The sequence below is a fragment of the Lissotriton vulgaris genome, chromosome 9 (genome assembly GCF_964263255.1).
Source record: "Lissotriton vulgaris chromosome 9, aLisVul1.2, whole genome shotgun sequence".
NCBI classification, from domain to species: domain Eukaryota; kingdom Metazoa; phylum Chordata; class Amphibia; order Caudata; family Salamandridae; genus Lissotriton; species Lissotriton vulgaris.
In genome coordinates this window covers 598,423,158-598,444,414 of record NC_141697.1, presented here as the reverse complement: position 1 = coordinate 598,444,414, position 21,257 = coordinate 598,423,158, and the positions used below count along the sequence as shown (strand labels likewise).

The window sequence follows — 21,257 nt, the reverse complement described above, 5'->3', positions numbered from 1 at the left end:
TTTAATCCACCACCGTTCTTTAGCCCACTCTGCCACCCCAGTTCAGACATGGCTATATGCAAATCAGTCTGACCCTGTGCCTCATGGGAACAGTCCAGCCCGAACTGCCAAACCATGTCTTCCCTGGACCGGAAACAAGCTTCCGAGGACCGGTTTCTGGCATTCCAGCCATCTTCAGCCCGGCTTGCCTGAATCCAGTGGCAAAGTGAGCAAGGGAGTCAACACGCGCCTATCCTTCTACATCCCCACCCGCCAACTTCGATCGTCCTATCAAGCCCTCGCCGCAATTCCACGCATCCAAAGATCCACCATGGGAGGAAGAACCTTCTCCTACTTAGCGGCCAAGACCTGGAATATCCTCCCCACCCACCTCCGCCTCACACAGAACCACCTCTCCTTTAGGAAACAACTTAAAACTTGGATATTTAATAAGTAAAGCTCCCCCCTCCCTCAAGCGCCTTGAGACCCTCTGGGTGAGTAGTGCGCTATACAAATTTAAACTTGACTTGACTTGACTTTGCCACTGGATTCAAGCAAGCCGTGCTGAAGACGGCTGGAATGCTAGAAACCGGTCCTTGGAAGCTTGTTTCTGGTCCAGGGAAGACATGGCTTGGCAGTTCGGGCTGGACTGTTCCCATGAGGCACAGGGTCAGACTGATTTGCATATAGCCATGTCTGAACTGGGGTGGCAGAGTGGGCTAAAGAACGGTGATGGATTAAACCCAGATCTTTTGACTGGGTGTGAGTGTTTGATTGATTCAGATGCTCCGTCCATCACCACCCCCTTTTGTACCGCTTTTGGCCGCCATAAGTGTGGCAGGGTATGCTCAGACGTGAGTCCCTTGCTCACTTTGCCACTAGATTCAAGCAAGCCGGGCTGAAGACGGCTGGAATGCCAGAAACCGGTCCTCCGGTCCAGGGAAGACATGGCTTGGCAGTTCGGGCTGGACTGTTCCCATGAGGCACAGGGTCAGACTGATTTGCATATAGCCATGTCTGAACTGGGGTGGCAGGGTGGGCTAAAGAACGGTGATGGATTAAACCCAGATCTTTTGACTGGGTGTGAGTGTTTGATTGATTCAGATGCTCCGTCCATCACCACCCCCTTTTGTACCGCTAGTGGCTGACATACTGGCGGGTGGGGGCAATCTTCAGGAAATAGAAATGGCAAGTACTGGATGGAACAAGGGGGCGCTTCATGCACTCCTGTTACCACATAGCAAGGTTGCATCTTCTCTATCCCCGCTGTTAAGAGTAGCGCGTCTTTATTGGAAAAGGGCGCTGCAGTAAACAAAGGCAAAAATTCCATACGCTCCAATATCCCACTGTTGGGCATAGGCATACCGACAGGTACAGTATAACCGAGGCATATATCTCCATGGTCGGTGGAAGGTGTGGATACCATAGGCATGCTGTTTGCAAATAAAACACTAATGAATCATGACACCTTTGTTGACGAAAGAGGTGTGCCGAATACAGTGTTTATGTTACACGGAAATATCACACGTTATATTAGGACACATTGGGCTTCTACTGGTAATGAACCCCGACGCGGTACACTTACAGTACATGATGGGAAATGGTAGTCCTATAATAAAATGGCTTTACCATGCCATTCGGTCACATGCTAACATAACATTACAGGCCCTTAGAGTACAATGGAACACAGACATAGGGAGGGAACTCTCAGATAAAGAATGGGATGCGATTCTGGAATACCCAAGGAAGGTGTCCAGAAATGCAAAATTCAACTTTATCCAGTTAATGATTATACACTGCGCATACCTCACACCGCTCAGATTAAACAGGATATTCCCGAACACACCTGACAAATGTCCTTGTTGCAGAGCATCTGCCGCTGACTTGGTACATATGTTGTGGTCCTGCCCTTGGCTGCACACTTATTGGGCTGAAGTACAAAGGATACTGGGCGAGGTGGCTCTGGGGAACAGTGGGGCGGCGATGGAGCACACTCTTCTAGGGCTGGGATTAAAACACAAAAGTGCAAACCCTACATTCCGGTTTGTTAATATGGCATTGATCCTGGCGAAGCGAGCGATAACTAAAAGATGGAAAGCTAAAACAGCACCGCAGATAAGGGACTGGCATGCCGAGATGGTGAGATGGGGGAAGGCTGAAAGTGCCGAGATTAAGAGGGAGGAATGCAGAGGTTTACGAAAAAAGCTGATCTCATTGGAATGGAATATGATATTGGAGGAGTTTATAACTCTTGAGCTGCCTGAGGTATAATTTAGACATAAGCGTAATGGGGAACTGATTACCAATACCGTCTGCTTAACTATAGGAAATGTCCAAGATGTGATGACAGTGAACATATGTATTGTGCATTAGTTGAACTGGTCTGAAATTATAATGAATACACCATGTACAAGGGAGTGTTATGGTAAATATACGGTACCCATACATATATAAGGGTTCACGTTGGGAGGGAGGGAAATGGTTCCGTTTTTTTTTTGTTGTTTAATTTGTTCACAGGTGACATGGGCATGGAACTAACTCGGGAATAATTACACTGTGCCCAAGGCGGATTACCAATGATATATGGTTGGGCAAAATAATGCGGAGGAATGTATTTATATTGGATGTTCTATTTGTACACTGTGTTTGATTATGAAAACCAATAAACAAATGTAGATTTTTTTTAAAAAAAGAAACCTGTTCCCGAAATGTTAAAACTGTACGGAAGCAAATGTATTACTGGGGTTTGTTACGGTGCAGCCGTATGGGGTAGGGCCGATGTTTCATCACTGCAAACCCTCGAAAATAAATTTTTAAGACGGGTTCTATCCGTCCCTAGCTCAGCGGTTACACACATAATTCATATGAAAACATCTGTCAGAGTAGAGACGCGCTTCACAAAAGATATTATTCAGGATTGCCTTGAACTAGATCAGGGCATGACAATACCTTGGCTACATTACATCCATAACCTTTTGATGGAGTGCAATGTGGTAACACATCTTAAAGACGTTGAAAGTATCCAGTCGTTTAGCAAACTAGAGTTAATAACAAGCATTGGAAATGCAATAGGTCTCGCACCATTAGAGTTAGTGCTTTTAGAATTGTTTATGGGTTTTTTTTGTAAATGTTTAGCATTTTTGTTTCCTGTAGCCAATGCTAAAGAATTACGAATAAAAAAAGCCATAAACATTTCTTAAAGCTCTAACTGAAATGGTCTGAGACCTATTGCACTGTGTGAGGGTGAGGGGTTGAGGGTGAGTGAGGGTGAGGGTGAGGGTGGGTGAGGGTGAGTGAGGGTGAGGGGTTGAGGGTGAGTGAGGGTGAGTGAGGGGTTGAGGGTGAGTGAGAGTGAGGGTGAGTGAGGGTGAGGGTGAGTGAGGGTGAGGGGTTGAGGTTGAGGGTGAGGTGTTGAGGGTGAGTGAGGGTGAGGGCGAGTGAGGTGTTGAGGGTGAGTGAGGGTGAGGGTGAGTTAGGGTGAGGGGTTGAGGGTGAGTGAGAGTAGTTGAGGCTGAGTGAGGGTGAGTGAGAGTGAGGGTGAGTGAGGGGTTGAGGGTGAAGGTTTGAGGGTGTGGGTGAGGGGTTGAGGGTGAGTGAGGGTGAGGGGTTGAGGGAGGGTGAGTGTGGGTGAGGGAGGGTGAGGGAGGGTGAGTGAGGGTGAGGAGTTGAGGGTGAGTGAGGGTGAGGGTGAGTGAGTGTGAGGGGTTGAGGGTGAGTGAGGGTGAGGGTGAGTGAGGGTGAGGCTGAGGTGTTGAGGGTGAGTGAGGGTGAGTGAGGGTGAGTGAGAGGTTGAGGGTGAAGGGTTGCCAATAGGTCTCGCAGTAGGAAAGTTGGAGCTATTACAATTGCAAATAGCAATGCCTTTTATTTTTGTTTTAATTTTAAAAACATAAAGGGCTTTGTCATTTACAAAACCAATAGCTCCAACTTTCCTACTGCGAGACCTATTGGCAACACCAGTGCAACACACGCTCTTGCGTACATGCAGGCACACCACCCAAGAGCATCTGACATATCTGAGAAAATATGTAAGTACATTCATATTCTGTTCACAGTATGTTATGGTCAGGCATGTCTGAGGACATCTTAGGGCCAGGCATATGAAAGAACATGCATATGTTAAGGTCATGCATACATCTGAGAGGGTTCAGAATAAAAGACAACCTGTCTTCACGATCTTGGGACATCTACTGGGCACGTGACCTTCCTCATCGCCTCAACCCTCTGCATAGGGGCTAAATACAAACATCTAAGAATTAAGCAAGTGCAGGTCATGTTCATATGGTGCATAAAAGGGATGTCACATGGAGTGTGGCCTTAAGGCTGTGAAGTAACTGCTCTCATAGAACCAACATGTGTGCACATATAATAATGGGCGTTTTCAGGGTGTGGCAGAGGGGTCCCTCGAGGGCATTGTTCTAGGACCTCATACTTTCCACTATTTAATTAAAAAATGTAGGATCTCGAATTCACACGCACACAAATTAACACATTCCACTTGCAGGGTGTTGAATTTGTGATAACTTAGGGATTGTCAGCGCATCCTGAGATGTATGACTTTTGCTTGAAATAAGATTACACACTGTCCTATTTTCACACAATGGTAGGCACTGGCTTTGGTTTGCTTCACTTTGATGAATGCCGATCTGAACGCAGTGATACAGAGCGAGTTGCCCAGGATCACACAACTGAGGCAGTTCCTCAGAAGACTGCCTCTGCAGCAAACCCCCTGACCGACACAGCTAAAACCCTGGTATGAACCAACGTTGTCAGACACTCGCAAATACCGAGATATACCCAATAAGATTAAATTCAAGTAAAACAGAGGATGACCTAGTGGGTTGAGAAGGCCACCTTAAATGTACATTGTATTAGAGGAAAGAAAAATCCGTATATATGTGTTGTGGCCTCTAACCATTATCGAAAATGTGTCTAAGAACAGGTCCGTGTTAAGCGGAATTAATTAAATGGCAGCAGACCTTCGGTGGGCAGTGTCCTTGTTTGTGCAGGAATCCCGTAGGTAAAAAGTACAGACCAAAATCAAATGTCAAAATGCCTCAGGGGTGCGGGTTGCAAGAACCGGTCACAATAATCAACATAGCTGTTAGCTGCAGAGGCCTATGTTAATCTGATACAGCGAGCTCCCGCCGAGTCTAAAGGCTTGAAAAAACAATTAAAAAAGCTTGAGGCTGCCTGAAAAAAGGAATCACGCTTAATGTGACACGCGTTTGGGACAACATTAAATTCGAAACACACCAGTGCTCGATATAATTGCCAAAAAGAATGGTCGGAGTCTCTTACCGCATGTCTTGCCAGAGTTCAACCGAAGGAGGACAGCCGGCAGAGGTGGAGCAGTTGTTTACTTGAAGGGAATCCCTACGCCGGAAGCGTGAACACTGGTTTGTCTGCATGATGTCGCCGGAGAGTAGGGAGTTTGGAGAAATTACTGTGAGGGGCTGAATTTAGGAAACAAGGACGTGTCTGCAAACAACTGTGCTTTGGAAATAGTTAAGAATTGTAAATAGTGAGCACACATAATTGTGATTAGCCATTGCCAACGAGTGCACATCAAAATAGCAACTTGACATTTTTAGATAATTGCAAAAACCTACAGCTGTTAATAAAAAGAGTATGATATTCCTGGCACAATTCAGTGGTTTGAAAAAGTCATTGAAAATTTAAAAAAAAAATGCGACACGGCGGCCGGGGGCGGAGCGGGGAGAGGGAACAGACGGAGGGAAGGCCAGATAAGGGGAGGGGGGAGGAGAAATGCGACACGGCGGGCAGGGGAGGGGGCGGAGCGGGGAGAGGGAACAGACGAAGGGAAGACAGATAAGGGGAGGGGGGAGGAGAAATGCGACACGGCGGGCAGGGGAGGGGGCGAGGGGGGAGGAGAAATGCGACGTGCGGATGAGGGAACTGATGTGCACGCGCTTTTAAGCTCAATGCGCATGCGCATTGAGCTTAAAAGTCACGGGCACTGCAAGGAATCGCCACGATTCCTTGCAAGTTGGACAAAGAGTGGATAAGCCCCCATAGTCTCGCTTGCTCGATGCGCATGCGCATCGACAGGCGAGACCTAAAAAGGAGGCTGCTTAAATCTAGGGAACTCGCCGGAACTGTTGTCTTCAATGAAAAGCCATGGGTTAGATCTTATTGTGATGGTCCACTTTTAACAGGCATTCAGCCGTACCTTATTTTTTTAGAAACCTACAACATGGATTTTATTTAACTAGATTAAGATTGAATGCTCTTCATTTTGGATTCCCCAGGATGGGCAAGTGGAGCCCCAAATTACCTAAGTGCCTGTGTGATGGTAAATCCCCTCAGACCACACTTAATTTTTTACTTTTTTGTAATTTTTATAGGGACATTAGAAAATTAAATTTGCGACCTATATTTATCTCAAATAAATTGTATTTTTATAAAACTGCCTTTTATGACATTTGCAAATTAGAGAATGCATCAACTTGCAATGCAGTTATTTCTTTTATTTATATGGCAATTAAACGCAGAAAAGAACTTTCATTTTTAGAAGCGTTAAATTATGAAACCGCATAGCTTGTAAATTCATTGGATGCACACATATTGCCTTGACGAAAGCGAGATATCGAGTTATTATTACTGTCTTATTATACTTTTAAATGGTCGTTGATATATCTCTTTTCAAACATTTTAATTTGTGAGAACATGCATATGTAAATATCGCTTCCCATGAATCCTCCTGTATTTGAGGTACTTTGTGAAAACCATGTTTCATCTTCTATTGGCATTGTCTATTAGGAGTTTTCTAACTGTGAAATTCCCACTTTTTTAAAATATGTGTTATGAATATTGTATGAATCATCTAGAATGCTTTTATGGTTATATTTTCTATATACTAAATAAAGCTTTTGTTTGTTGACAATAATATTTTTGCCCGTTTTTTCTACAACTCGATATTTCTAATCCGATGTTTTGCCCTAACACCAAGTGACTAGTTGAAAAGAAGTGACTGCCCATTGTTTTCTCTCTGAGTAACTGAAATTGTGATTATGCAACTTAATTCAGAAACTTAAGCTACCTTAGACAATCAGAAAGAGCCCACGTTTTATGGAGGCCATGAGGACATTGCTTGGCAATTGGATCCCCTCTAACACAGTGCCAGAGAAAGAAAGATAGAACATGCAAGAAGAGGAGGAAGATAAATATAGCAAAACAGTGAAAAAGGGAGAAAGCAGAGATGTGAATGAGCCAGAAAGAGTGACATTTAGAGGAAAGAAGTGCAAGTTGGTGGATGAAACAAGCAAGAGGAAGAATAAATATTAGACATTAGGGGTATTTATTTATTTCTCAATTCAGATCATCAATAATCCGTCTTCAAAACACTTACAAATGACATTAAAAATAATTGTATTATATAAAGTTGCAGTACAAGGCCAGGGGGATATTGTTTGGCAATTGAATCAGCTCTAACACAGAATCAGAGAGAGAAAGATATAAAATTGAAGAAGAGAAGTATAGAAAAACAGTGAAAAGGGGAGAAAGCAGTAATGAGGAAGAGCCAGCAAGAGTGAAATGTAGAAAAAAAAGGAAGTGCACATTAGTGGAAGAAATAGCATTCGGGGGAATCTAAACTAAGCAATAGGGGTATTTATTTATTATCCAATGATTGTTAAAGAGCACTTGCAAACTAATAAATCCTTTCCTATTTTTACCAAGTTATCCTGATATCTGCTGTTTTAAAAATATTTCACAAAATGTCCTCATGTCTGCACACTTGTGTAAGTCAGTAAATATATGTTTCTCGAATTAAAAATACTAAAATCTTCTCCGAAGGGCCATTGTAATGTAAAAAACTATTTTTAAATTGCAAACACTGTAACTGTTTGCAAATGTACTAAATATATTGTTTCTATTTGCCACTGCAAAGCAGCCAATGCCTACACCTAAATGTGACTTTGATTTATACTGGATCTAGACCTGCCTCTTTTTGCATTTTCTTCAGAGAAGCAGCTGAAAAACGCAGAAATGGAATATGGGAAGGAAGCCATGCAGCATCTGACAGAGACAGTTGAAGCTATTAAGCAACTGGTAATTTAATCCATGCATTTTATGAAACCGATAAAATATCTTTTTGAGTAGTTTGTAATAAAAGGTAATGTTCCAGTCAAAGGTGATGTCAGTAATAATCAGGTATTAAATGGAAAATGAAGAATGAGGGCATCTTTAAGTGGTTGGAAGAGTGGGAACACCGCCACAAATAGGAAGGGCTCCTGCCTCGCCAAACACGGGGTTCATCCGCTTCTTTGAATTGTGTGGAAACTAATGATTGTACACTGGTCATCCATAGGAATGCGCCTTTGGTGCATCGGGAGGTCTGCTCGATTAGGGCAGTCCACCAGATGAAGATTTTACCTGTCCAGCTCCATCATGCAAGGTAAGGTAGATCTGTATTTGGAAAATGCACAAACCTCAGTGCAGGGCCTCATTGTGTTGTTTTTTTCAGAAACAAACCTGAAAAACAAAAATGAATGTCATGGTGGCCCCCTCAACAATGATTTCTATTTAAAGGGCACCTGCCATTTTCATGGAGGAAATTTCTTGACCCAATAACTTGCAAAGCGGCAGTCTTCTCAAAGTAGGCAAAGTAGAACAAGCGGTCTGCCACTGGCTGGGCGAGTACTGGAACCCCAGTGCCTTGCCAGATTGGCATATTCCCCACTGGCTCTGAATTGCCCCTCAGTGGCATTCCAACTTCTCTGGTTGTGACTCTGCATTGCTCGTTATAAGGCCACTTACTTTGACGTGTTACCTAGGTCCTCTTCCCAACCACCCTGATACCACCTGACTTCAAAATTATCAACCTATCTTTGACTCTTCCTCACTGAAATTCACATTGAGGTTTATAGCATCTACTTGCCAGTACTGTAGCATGTAGGCACTACCTTATCCTACTCCGGCTCAACCTTCTACTGAGCCTGTGTAATGCTTGTCTTATGGGGTGAAAGAGGATGCTTAAACACGTGCAGTGTAGCAGATACCATTTTTGTTTCTCTTCAGGCCATTTCTTGATTTCCTTTTTGCGATTTCCCTCTCTTGTGGTGGTTACTTACATCTCTCTTCCTAATGCTGCTTTCCCCATTGCTGTTGTAGATGTTAATATTGTCTATGGGTATCTGGCTGGTTGAAGCTCCACATTTATGGTTTTAAGACTGCGATTGGCAAGTGCTTTGGTACCAATAAAAGGTTTGTAACCCAAACTTCCAGGATGTATAATCCCTTTAATGGAGCATGTCCCTATTTATATGTAGATCATAATTGGTGCTTACTTTGTAAATAAATAGCTGCCAGGGCCCTCGGCTGCAGTAAAAGACAATGTTTAGAATGTTGTTTCTTCTTGCTTCTTAACATTAGGTTGACAACCTGATGTCAGTTCTGACCACAAATGTCAGCCGCCAGAGCCGTGGCAAGTGCCAGGAAAGGCTGGTAGATCGTGTTAGCACCCTTGACGTGAAATGATAGGTGCCCTGAACCAGCCACCTCTGTCCTGAATTACATTTATATTCAAAGGATATCCCCAGCCTATTTGGCGTGCAGCCATCATCAAAACAATAGGGATATCAGGACGGAGGCGATATCTTGAATTCAGGAGACGCTGGTATTAATGTTTTGCATTCCTTCCCCAATAGGGTCTCACCAAGAGAGAAGTTGCTTTAATGAGTCGTTTCAGGTGCAAACAGGCCCACCAGAGTACCCTGAGCATAAGGCTCTCCCCAGACCGTGGCCTCCTATTTTTATAGTAATGATGAATGTGTGTTGCGGAGAGAACGCATCCTGTTCACTTTGGGACGACTTCTACAATCTTGAGCTAGAAGGAGCTGGGACGTCTACCAATTGATGAGAAATCCAAATCTTTGGAGGATAATGCAGACTTGACCGGAATTGACTTTAAACTAATTACTTTAAAAAAGAAGAGGCACAAATAAATCAGTTCTTGAAGTAATCACCCGGTTTAGTTCCTCTCCTGTACAGCAAAGCCACCACTGGTGCTAATACCTTTGTAAAGGTACTCACGGCTGTCAAGAGACTAAAACCAAAACAAGAAACCAATCATGGACCTTCCTCTCCTTGAGTCTCAGGAAGCTTAGGGAGTCTCTGGCCACTGGTTTTTTCAAGTATGCACCTGTCAGCTGAGAGCCAGGATCGGGGCAATTTAGGGGGAAAAATGCCCAAGTTGGACTCCTAAACATCCTTGATGAGCTATTTCAAGGCTGCACACAGAGGTTGGGACTTCCGTCTCTCGTGGCTGGCGTGTGCCCTTATCCTGTACGTGCACCGTGTACCTGGAGTGGCAGGTGTGTACAATGCTGTATAATTGTAGGTATATCTCTTCAATGGAAGTTCAGTTTGCATCATCAAAAGAAAGTTTTATGTTATGCTGTCACAAATGTAAGTTGTAATCAATCATTGAAAATGTATGTTTCTAGCGCTGGTGTCGGTGATAGCCCTTTTGCAGCGCTGAACTCCTGTGACACTGTCTGTAAGGCGCAGTCTACTAGGAGTGGATTTTGTAAAGTCTGTGAGAGCCAGTGAAACCTCTGCCATGCAGCCACAGCGAAGAGGGCAGTGGGGCTGGGTCACCGAGACTGACTCAGCATGGACCCTATATGCAGAATGTGCAAAAGTCGCCCCCAACAGTCCTGCCCGCTATAAGAACTTTTTACACTGGTTAAAGGGCTCGCCCACGACTGGCAAGTTACACTGCAAGAAGCAGACGTCGTAAGAGTGTTTGTGTGCACCGTGAGCTCTTGTCTGTTAGTACGTGAGTCCTTACTGGCTCACCCGTGGGGTTGGAGTCTCCCGTTTTGCCAGGCATATAGATGTCAGGATTGACACTCCTTAATTCTATGTGTCCTGTTATATTTTCTGAAATGCACATTTGGGGCAACCAGCCCCTTCCTTTGCATGCCACATGCAATGTCCCTGGCCCCTGCGGATTGACACATGTCTCTCCGACAAGTCCTCTTTCGGGACGTGCCATTATTACAGAGGTTGACATCTGCAGTCCAAGCATGTTTGGATGATGACACGCTCGGTGGTATTAAAAATACAACCAACTGTGTGCCAGACCAGTTATAGCTGTGGAAACCGGTGTTTTTGTCGACAAACAAAACCATGTCGCAGAAATATAACCCAGAGAATAGAAAGGGTTAGGACACCAAGGAAGGGGGAGGAGCAAAAGCTATTTTTTTCTCACGTTAGTTGGGTGTTCAAAATCAGCAACATGCTTTACATTTCTTCAATACGTGTGCATGAAATAATGAGCACACTCCTCAGCATGGGCAGCAACTCATTTCGGTTTGGGGACAGCTGGGATGGCATCGCCGCAAAGCCTAGTTCCATGGTGTCTCACATAGAGTAGCAGATTGTTTTGGGGAAGATACACCGGGCGCCCACATAAATGTGATGTTTAAAAAAGCTTTATTGGAGCACCCAACCTGTTGTCATTCCACTCCAAGGAGTCAGGAGTAACTGACCACCTTGAAACTCTCTCAACCTTCCATTCAGAAGTATTATCAAACCATCTCAACACACATCATAACACAGATCCATTCTCAGTGGTATGTGTGCTGCATTGTGGTTAGAGACTAGGTGCAGAAGGGGCTTAAATAACCCATGGCCGGGTCCAGGATTCAGTAACACACTTGCCTGTCTCATAAGATAACTTCTAAAGATGTGGGTCATGACACCCCTACCTCCATGATGAAGAAGCCTTTCAAGAATTGTGATATATGTTCTCATGTTCCAGAAGAAGGGTCCGATGGTAATAACCTCACGAGCCGCACTCATATTCCCAAGCAAAGAAGCCCATTGAGATCCGAATTCGAGACTGACAGTAAATTCATCATTTTTAAAGTGGTTTCATTCCCACATTGAGGATGTGCTCACCCATGCGTGCTTCCTCCCCACTTCCCTCCATGATGTGCTCACCCATGTGTGCTTCCTCCCACTTCCATCCGTGATGTGCTCACCCATGTGTGCTTCCTCCCACTTCCCTCCGTGATGTGCTCACCCATGTGTGCTTCCTCCCCACTTCCTTCCGTGATGTGCTCACCCATGTGTGCTTCCTTCCAACTTCTCTCCGTGATGTGCTCACTCATGTGTGCTTCCCCCCCACTTCCCTCCATGATGTGCTCACCCATGTGTGCTTCTTCCCCACTTCCCTCCGCGATGTGCTCACCCTGTGTGCTTCCTCCCCACTTCCCTCCGTGATGTGCTCATCCTGTGTGCTTCCTCCCCACTTCCCTCTGTGATGTGCTCACCCTTGTTTGCTTCCTCCCCACTTCCCTGCCACATAGTTACACGCCACATAATTACACTGTATCTATTGCATCACTACAGCAGCACTCAGCACCACCACAGCATCACTCTGGGGCACCACAACATCACTATGCGCTACTACAGCATCACTGAACGCCACAGCATCACTCGTCGTAACCACAACATCACTCAGCGCCACCACAGCATCATTCTGTGCAACCATTCAACAACAACTGGTTCAAATATGTTCTCTCAATGTTTCAAGCTTTATTACAAATGTCACAAAAGGATGTTAATATTTCACTTCTGTTCTTGGATTTTCGTCACAATAAAATACACTGAACATAATCTTCACAAAAGTTATTTACAAAAGTTTAAGCCATTATAAATTACAATAACTTTTATTTAAGTATTAATTATTTAAAAAAATTAAAAGCAATCATTATTTGTAATATCAATACATCTAAGTCACGTAAATACAACACATATTGCATTACAAATGCTATAGGTGTCACATTTGCAAAAAGTTAAAAGCATTGACATTGTAAATGACAAAGCTATTAATTTCGCTATTTTCACAACCAACACATAAATAAAAAAAATGTTATTTACAATACCAATAGCTCAAACTTTCCTAATGCGAGACCTATTGCATTGCAAATGCTTGTTTTGATAATGGGAACTAAATATTTGTCTTTCATAAAGACTTGCTGGAACGCCACATGCAATAGCCACTGCTTTAAAAATGCTTTCCTAATCTTTCCCATCAACCAAAAGATCAGATTTCCAGGTTACTAGCTGAGGATGACTTTCACGACCTTTACATTTTGTAAGCCTTCTTTTTTTACTATAGAATAGGCTTTAAAATATACAAAATTGGATTGCTCTCCCCGTGACAAATAGAATTGGAGCCATAGTCCAGCTATTGGTATTACTTTTTCCTCAGCATGGTGATAAGTCATAATGTTGGGGGATGGAATCCTAAAAGGCTAAGACATATCTTCAAAACCTATGTATATTTCTGGAGAGTAAGGATTGTTCCAAACACGCAAACTGACATGTGTTTTATTAATCGGTTTGTCAATAGTGCGCAGGCAAGGCTTTCTATTTTATCATAGTGCAGAAGAACCATATTTTTGTGGTCTAATAGCACTGTGGTTCATCTATGGTCTCGTCCATATGTTTCGACGGTTTAGCTAAGTGGAAGTATAAAGTGAGTGTTGACATTGGGGTCTATTATGATGTAATTCAGAAAGCCTCTGAACTGCCTTTGATTTGTCAGAATCGGATTCAGAACTCGCCTTTCCGACCGACTTTGACACTTTGCCGAAAAACTGATTGCGATGGCTGGAAAGCGTTCGGACTTTCCTACTCAGTTCCAAAAGGCTTTTGGTGCCAAATTGTAGCGGTCTACGGACCGCATTTCCAACCGCACAATTCGGATTTCAGATTCGGACAGCCTTTCCAAATGGGTTGTTCCGACATGGATTAGCTGTCTGAATCTGACGTTGGGGGCCAGTAGGAGGCCCCCCTTCCCTTGGGGCCCTCCAAATCGGGCCCATGGGGGTCCCCCCTTTCGAGGCATGCACAGTGTGGCTGGCACCATTGGGTGCTAGCCACAGGGTGCAAGGTTTTCCCCAACCACCCCTTTTTTCAATGGGAGCCTGTGTTCTCGTTCAGAACACAGATTCCAATTGAAGGCAATGTGAGTCTGTCCGAAAGCATTGGAATCAGTCGGTCGTACTCACAGAACCTGATTCGTTCGGAAAGGCTTCAGAAACCAATTAGTTCGGAAGAGTTTCCGAACGACATCGTAATCGACCCCAATGTATTACGTTTCAGATGCATCTGACAACAATATTATTAGGTTAGTATCACTAAAGTAAACCGGGATGCAAAATGTGTAGCCTGGGAATGTGAATTCGGAGAATTTGCTTAGAATTATTCCAGTTGTAGGTGCATGCTTATAACATTACTGGCAGGAAACTATGAGAGCATTTCACATGCCATTTAAAAGGAACATAGGGCCAGCTGACTAAGCATTTTTATGGCTGCAAGTGTTCTAATTTTGCATTTGCGCCTGTAAAAATGCTTTTCCAGGAATACTAATCCCATTTTAGGAGTCGGAAAAGTTTTTATGACTCCTCAAACGTGGTTGGTTGGGAATGGATACTGATTTGGTATCTGGAAAGTGTGTGTTGGAGGCATCCCTTCAAAATGCCAAATCGGTATACCATGTATCCATGTTTTACGACGGAAATCCTATGCAAAACATTGAAAAAGTACAAGGACATAAAAAAAAGTTGGTAACTCATTCACAAAAGTGAAGTTGTGCCATTGGAACCCCTTTGTGAATTAAAAAAAAATGTTTTGGGGGAATAGTCCAAGGAACCGTTGTCAACTCTTTAATAAAAAAAAGCTTTTCTTTTTTAAATGCAACCCATTTTCTGTAAGGAAAACAGGCTGCATATTGAAAAATGCTTGCTTAATTTATCAGCCACTACAGACATGGACCAAATTGTGATTGCTTCCAATTGTTGTGAGTCGCAAGTTGCATGAAGAAAGTCTGATTGCAGCCCACTATGATAAAAAAATTTACAAACTGCCTATTGGTTAGTAAATTTCTTTACTGGTCCCCAAAACGTTTTTTCATTGTGCACTGTCCTGCTTCGGATTTCTTCCGTTTCTGAAAAGCCCAACATGTTTCCTCCATGGGACAGCCTTAACCTGAGTTCCCTGGCAGGTTGTAGACATGATTTTGCTACCGGACATGGGGTCAGCTTAGAATGATGCTCCTTTTAGGATGGTTGAATACCATCCCTGTATCCAAGACAAGACATCACTAATACTCAGTGGCTGCTGATGGTATACTTATTGGGTAAAGTGTGTTTACCTGCACCCAAGTTTGGTAGGCTGCCTGCTGTGTCTATCCCTGATAACTATTCAGTCTGCCATGACTGAAATCCCTCATTTCCTCCACAGCATGTGTCATGAATGAGATGCACTTGGAAGGCTAAGGCATCCATCACTGGGGGCTCACGTAAAGTATGTTTAGCCCAAAATACTGGATTATCATGATTACACTGCCAAGTATATAGATTATTGCTTTCCTGACACATGCATGTTCCTGCACTGCACAGACCTCTCCTCTCCCTGCCAAAGCTATTGTGGCCTAGTTGTGTGTCTGGTTCTATTTCTCAAGACCCTCAGTGGATCTGGGAGACATCCCTTGTGCTACATAGCACATGAGTAATGAGGGGTAGGGGCAGATTCATCCTGAATACTCATTAGGTTTAACTCATCTTAACCCTTTCTGTTTTCAGGAATATGTAAGAAGAGCCACCCGTGAACTGCTGGAAGAGGAAAGTATAGAAAATAGCAAATTACGATTTAAAATTCTTCATCTACCAGGAAATGTTACTAAGGAAATAGCAGGTAATAGTCCACAACTAAAGGAGTGCTACTGTATGATGCTAGGGATATGGAAATAACCTCTGGATGACAGCATATGCTTTTAATGAATTTTGTCCTTGGACTGGGTAGATGGAACTTTGAGCCAAAAGATCACAGGGATTGTCACACAGACTTGCTTTGAGCATTTTCACTTGGACATTGCGTATGGCACTCAAAGACAAAGGACGAGTGCCATATTGACAACACAATCGAGTACACTCTCCTGTGCATGCTGTAGATGACATGCATATTGTACCTTGTGCAAGCACAGACGTTTATGCAGCTGAGGCATGAATTGGCACTGCAGTACACCCACTGATTGAACCTCCCCAACGTTGAGAGGGGGATTGGAAGGCTCACACATGGTGGGCACAGTCCCAAACTTCAGGCACCCCTCAAGGGGCATATTTCATGGTGTACCTGCGCAGATACTTAGCACACCCCTTACGGCATTGTCAGTGTCTCTGCAGAGGTAACCGCAGACTGTGTTTGGAAGTGGCTAGAAAGTTCATACATTGAAGGGGAAGACTGGGACTCGGGCTGCACCCCTGACCTCCTTGGAGGGGCATCTGTATGATCTTGCGGTCCCTCCATATGACTCCCAAAGTGTGGTCTTGTTGGTGCTCAAAGTGCCCAACCACGATTTGTGGTTATGTGCATGCATCATTGCCCTGGTGCATACCCGTGGGCAAAGTGGTGCCTTCAGCTCCATATGATCACATTCACATAACGCCAGTCTCAGAGCAGCAGTTCTCAACCTGTGGTCCACGGATACTTGGGCGTCTGGAACACCTACTCAGCAGGGGGGTCTGCAATTGTTTAGAAGATGAAGAATTTTGCAGATTCATTAAGTATTTATACATAAAAAGCGACATTTTAAACTGTACATTTTAAAACGCTCTGTAAGTGTGAGGGAATTTGAAGTTCGATGCTAAAAATAAAGCTGGTATCTCAAGCTTGATTTGTGGGCGCATCACGTCTAAATCCAACAGAAACTAGCATCGAGGACTGGTGGCTTCAAGTAAATCACTGGTAAGCTCTGACAAGCTCCAATCTGCCAGTTATAGTTAAAATTATAATTCTTTTATTTTTTTGTTTGTAAATTAAATATGGTGTAATTTGTCTATTTGTTCAATGTATCCTTTCTTTAATTTTATGTATTGAGTTTAGGTACAAATCATAGACATTGTGAAGGGTCCTCAGCTTCTAGTAGTGATTCATTGGTGGTCAACGGAAGTCAAAAGGGTACAAACCGCTATTCAAAAGCATGAGCGAATTTAATATTATGGAAAAGACAAGCAGGAAGAATAGCAAATCTTCTAGACCTAAAGGGTTCATAAATCGGCTAATATGGAAACCCTTACGGATCAATGTTTAGAAAGAGCTCGAGCATTTTCTGAAGAAGCCACTCCTCCTTAATATAGAAGTGGCTTTGAAAGAAGAGCTGGGACGTTTAAATCTGCTTCTAGAGGAGGTTTAAAACAAAGCAAAGACTAAGGAATCTATGTTAATGAAGTCCCCGAAAATGTGCAGCAGGAGGGAATGTGGGGGAAAAAAATTCCCATTAGAAGGATCTTTTTTTATTTTTGTTTGCACTTCTAGTTCAAGGATGTTGGCCCCAAGTCATAGACAATAATAATGGTTTAGAGAGAGAAAGGGAAAGCTTCTGCTCATGGCATTAGCTAAAAACCTTTCTGAAGAGGTGCAATTACCAGGTAGGATATTACATGCAGAAGTTGCTTCACGTGACATATACCCAACACCGTGCAAAGTATAAAAGAGATAATTAACTGTCATGAAACAATTTCTCCTTGAAAAAACATGTTTATTTATTTATTTGAAAAGTTTTATATAGCGCCAACTAGACCCGGAGGTATCCGAGAGCTTTACAAGAGGATCTGCGAGTTACAGGTTACATAGTTACATCAATTAAATCAAAGAATCACGGAGGGAGGAATTTGGTATCCGCCCAGGGGGCAACGTCAAAGGTCCCTCGAAAGTTCCATCAATAATCTCGGGGAACCCATGAGTAGAAATAGTTTTTATAAGCAATTTTCCCCAAGATTTTATCGCCACAATACAATTTTATCTGTGTAGTTTTCCCCAGTTAGAACCTAAAAGTATTTGCACGTATGGGATTCAGGAGTGTTATTTGTGCTACCCTGTAATGGGTACATGGTGGAAAAAGCTCTTTCACGTGCTTTTGCACTTGTGCACAATTCTGAATGAGTCAACTACATGTACAGATTTATTAACTTTTCAGGCAACACAGCACAGCATCTAAATGTTTGAAACAGCATTGCGTAAGGGAGAAAAACACAGTGAAGACCATATCTACAAAGATTGATCTGCTGCTGTGCTGGCGCTCAAATATGGCTACCTTTTGCAAATTGCAGCCTTGCACCATTGTGCAGAGGTGAGCATGCCCTGTCTAGCATAGGATTTGTACTGGAGGCACATCCTCCAATTACAATTTCCAAATTATAGACAAACTCAGAAGGATCCCAAGCTTTGGATTTCTTTCATTGGATATGTGCTGTGCACTGTAGTACATGTACAATGTGTAATTTGTTTTGAGAAATAAGCACACTTCTCCATGTGTGTGTCTGCTTCTAGTGGGTGTTTTTGACGCAAAGCTCATTGTAGCTATCTTAGGAGATCATACTTTATGCCAAAGCCTATGTGTGTTTGTGCTCATATGCCCCAGTAACGACCCCTTGAGGCAAAGGGGTGCAAAGCAATTGTTGCAAGGTGAAATGTACACCTTTCCAGTGCAAACTTCTTTTGCACTGGATCAGTGGTTCCAAAACTTTTTAAAACCACAATCCATTTTTTAGAATGATACACTTTTGTGACCTACCTATCTGTAGTGGACATGAGGAGGGAAATTTTTTAATGTAACTAAACATTTGTATGGTAGCGCATTGTCATTTACAACAGTGCTTAAATGTTAAATAAAATAAGTGCCAGGGCCTTCGTCGGGTCACTGCAGCTTGCACCGTCCAAATGCCCCTGCCAGGGCTGCTAATGACAGTACCAATACAACTACCAAGCATCACATTCCGACAAGTGCAAACATTCAGACTATTGCAGGGCCCCAGAGCTATAATAATGGCTTGGGCGGCAGGCATTAGTCATTTTTAATGCATATTAATTTACTAAAGAACTCCTGTTGTGCACTTCAAACAACACCACCATGTGTCAGACTGTCATAAGTGTCAGTGTTGACAAGAACATGCTGGTGCGGAGCACCATAAACCACCAGCTCAAATTAAGCATTGATTTACAGACAACATATTTTCCATGGAAATGGTCACTAACTTTGCACAAACATATAGTTTTACTGATAAAACCAGATAGCATGTAGCACTCACATGATAATGTATGTAAGCAAGTTCTTGTATTATTCATAATTAATTAAAACCGTTGCATTTACATAACACATGTAATTAAAATGAACATGTATGGAAATCAGGTTTCTGTGAATATTTATCAGCTGTGCATCACCAAGTAAAGTATCTTGATTTGTTTTGGTCCTATTAGAATTTCTGTTTCCAGCACACTTCAGAATTACAAAAAAGTGCTTCAGTTTTGCTTTCTTATCTGCTGAATGCAAACATTTTATTTATAGATGTTGTGTGTTGCAAAAACACATCATACAGCCTTTCCTTTCACACTCCCTTCACTCCTGCAAGATTGTCACATAATTCACTTTTAAAAACTCCCCTCAACTTGCAGTCAGAGGAAGAAAAGTAAACATCAATGCCATGGGTAAAGAATATGCAGCAATTTGTCATAAGACATAGCCTGACATTTGAACTCTGTCTTTGAAGCACCTGCAAATGTGAAAAGATAAACACAAACTTTAAAGGCAACTTTATTTATTGCTCAGACTTTCCCGGCCCACCAAAAATCGGCTAATGACCCACCAGTGGGTTGTGACCCACAGTTTGGGAAGCGCTGTTCTGTATAGTAAATAGCATGCCCCAGTTTGCAGCACTTTGTGTCGTACTGGGCCAGAGTATGTTTTTCAAAACAGTTTTCACCTTGTGAACAAAGTATATTCTCATCTGGTGATTTTACATCCCTTACTGGTTTGTTATTGTTGCAGATGCAGTTTCCTGGGCACGTGACTCCAATGCTTCTCAAATAGATGAGTTGCAGAGTGAATTGAGAGATCTAAAGCAGGAGATTGAATGTACAAACCAGAATCAGCTAAGTTTGGAAGAACTAAATTCTTCTCTTTGGTATGGACAGGATTTCGTTGTATATATAGGGTTTTGAGTTCAAACTTTTTTTATTCAGTCATTTGCTTTTGTTAATCAAAAAACAGTTTTAAAGTGATGCATGATCGTTTCACCCATTTCTTGACTATGGTTAGTGTGAAAAAACCCAAGTGTGGTTGGCTTGCTCCTGGGGTACAGTCTTTGCAAAAAGAAAGGAGCAAAGGTAAATGAAGCACCATCACAATATCTGATCACTACATTTCGATCAAAATGTTGTCATGAATTCGACCCAATGCAGTTCACTTTGGTAATTTCCAGGATCGGGCTGGCCTACAGAGCAATAAAGTCAGTGTTGGTGTGTGAGCCAGTTTTGGGGCTGTTTGTGGGCCTGTTGAATGATCTGCTGCGTCAGTTTTTTTCTTTTCTATTTTCAATATTTTTTTATTTTGGCATTCAATAGTGAAATTGAAATCTTTGACCTCTAGCAAGGGAGGCATATCACAGCTTTCCTTGAACAATCGCTGAAGACAGGGGGCATGTTTAGAGGCCATAAGCTTGTAAAGCTTCCTGACCATGCCACTAGAGCCCCTGCTTTGCCAGAATTTAAGTCATGGATTGCCTGCTCTATTTCTTCTTCGGTGAGGTTTTCTGTGTTTTTTTTTTTTTAAATAAAGTCTATTGGCTTTTTATCTTCGGAACAGTACAGTTATCAGTCAATTTTCAATCAAACATTTATAAGTTTCATGCTTCTCCATTATGAACACCTCAGTACATTACATAGTTATCTGCGTTCAGAATATATAGGTGTGGCACACGAATATTAATTGGATAGTTAGAGTCCTTCAAAATGTTCCTTCCTCTAAACAGTAGTCTCTGGTTATAGTATGTATGGAATACAATTTTCCCCGAAAACAGTTACATAGCAAAACATCCTCCCTTTCCCTCCCCCCCACTGTTCATTCCCATGGCATTTATACGTTCAATACAATAACTCTCCACTTTTATGGACTAGCTTCAATGTCAGATAGTCCTTGCGGAGGGGCACATAGATTTCCTCGATATTCATTCCATTTCCCCCATATTCTGGACCATTTTTTGGGACATCCCCTATGAATATACACTGCTCTTTCTGGCACCATCACTGCATCCATGTCATTTTCCCATTGTGTTCTCGTGGGTACTATTCCGGAACCCCAATTCTTGGCAATGTTCCGCTTTGCAATCGCCAACCCAAGTGTCGCCCAAGTTTGTAGCCCCCGATTTAGGTCTGTAGGTTTCCAAATATTTAGTAAGGAG

The 21,257-nt window shown here is 42.8% G+C and overlaps 1 protein-coding gene across 1 annotated transcript in view; it reads left to right on the top strand.

Annotated features, from left to right (window-relative positions):
• Positions 1 to 21,257, top strand: part of CCDC175 (coiled-coil domain containing 175) — a 406,581-nt gene that overhangs the window by 85,467 nt on the left and 299,857 nt on the right. The window contains exons 2-4 of the mRNA XM_086938208.1: positions 7,967 to 8,052; positions 15,606 to 15,717; positions 19,847 to 19,982. Of these exons, the coding sequence (XP_086794334.1) occupies positions 7,967 to 8,052; positions 15,606 to 15,717; positions 19,847 to 19,982 (334 nt within the window). The remainder of the gene's footprint in view (positions 1 to 7,966; positions 8,053 to 15,605; positions 15,718 to 19,846; positions 19,983 to 21,257) is intronic.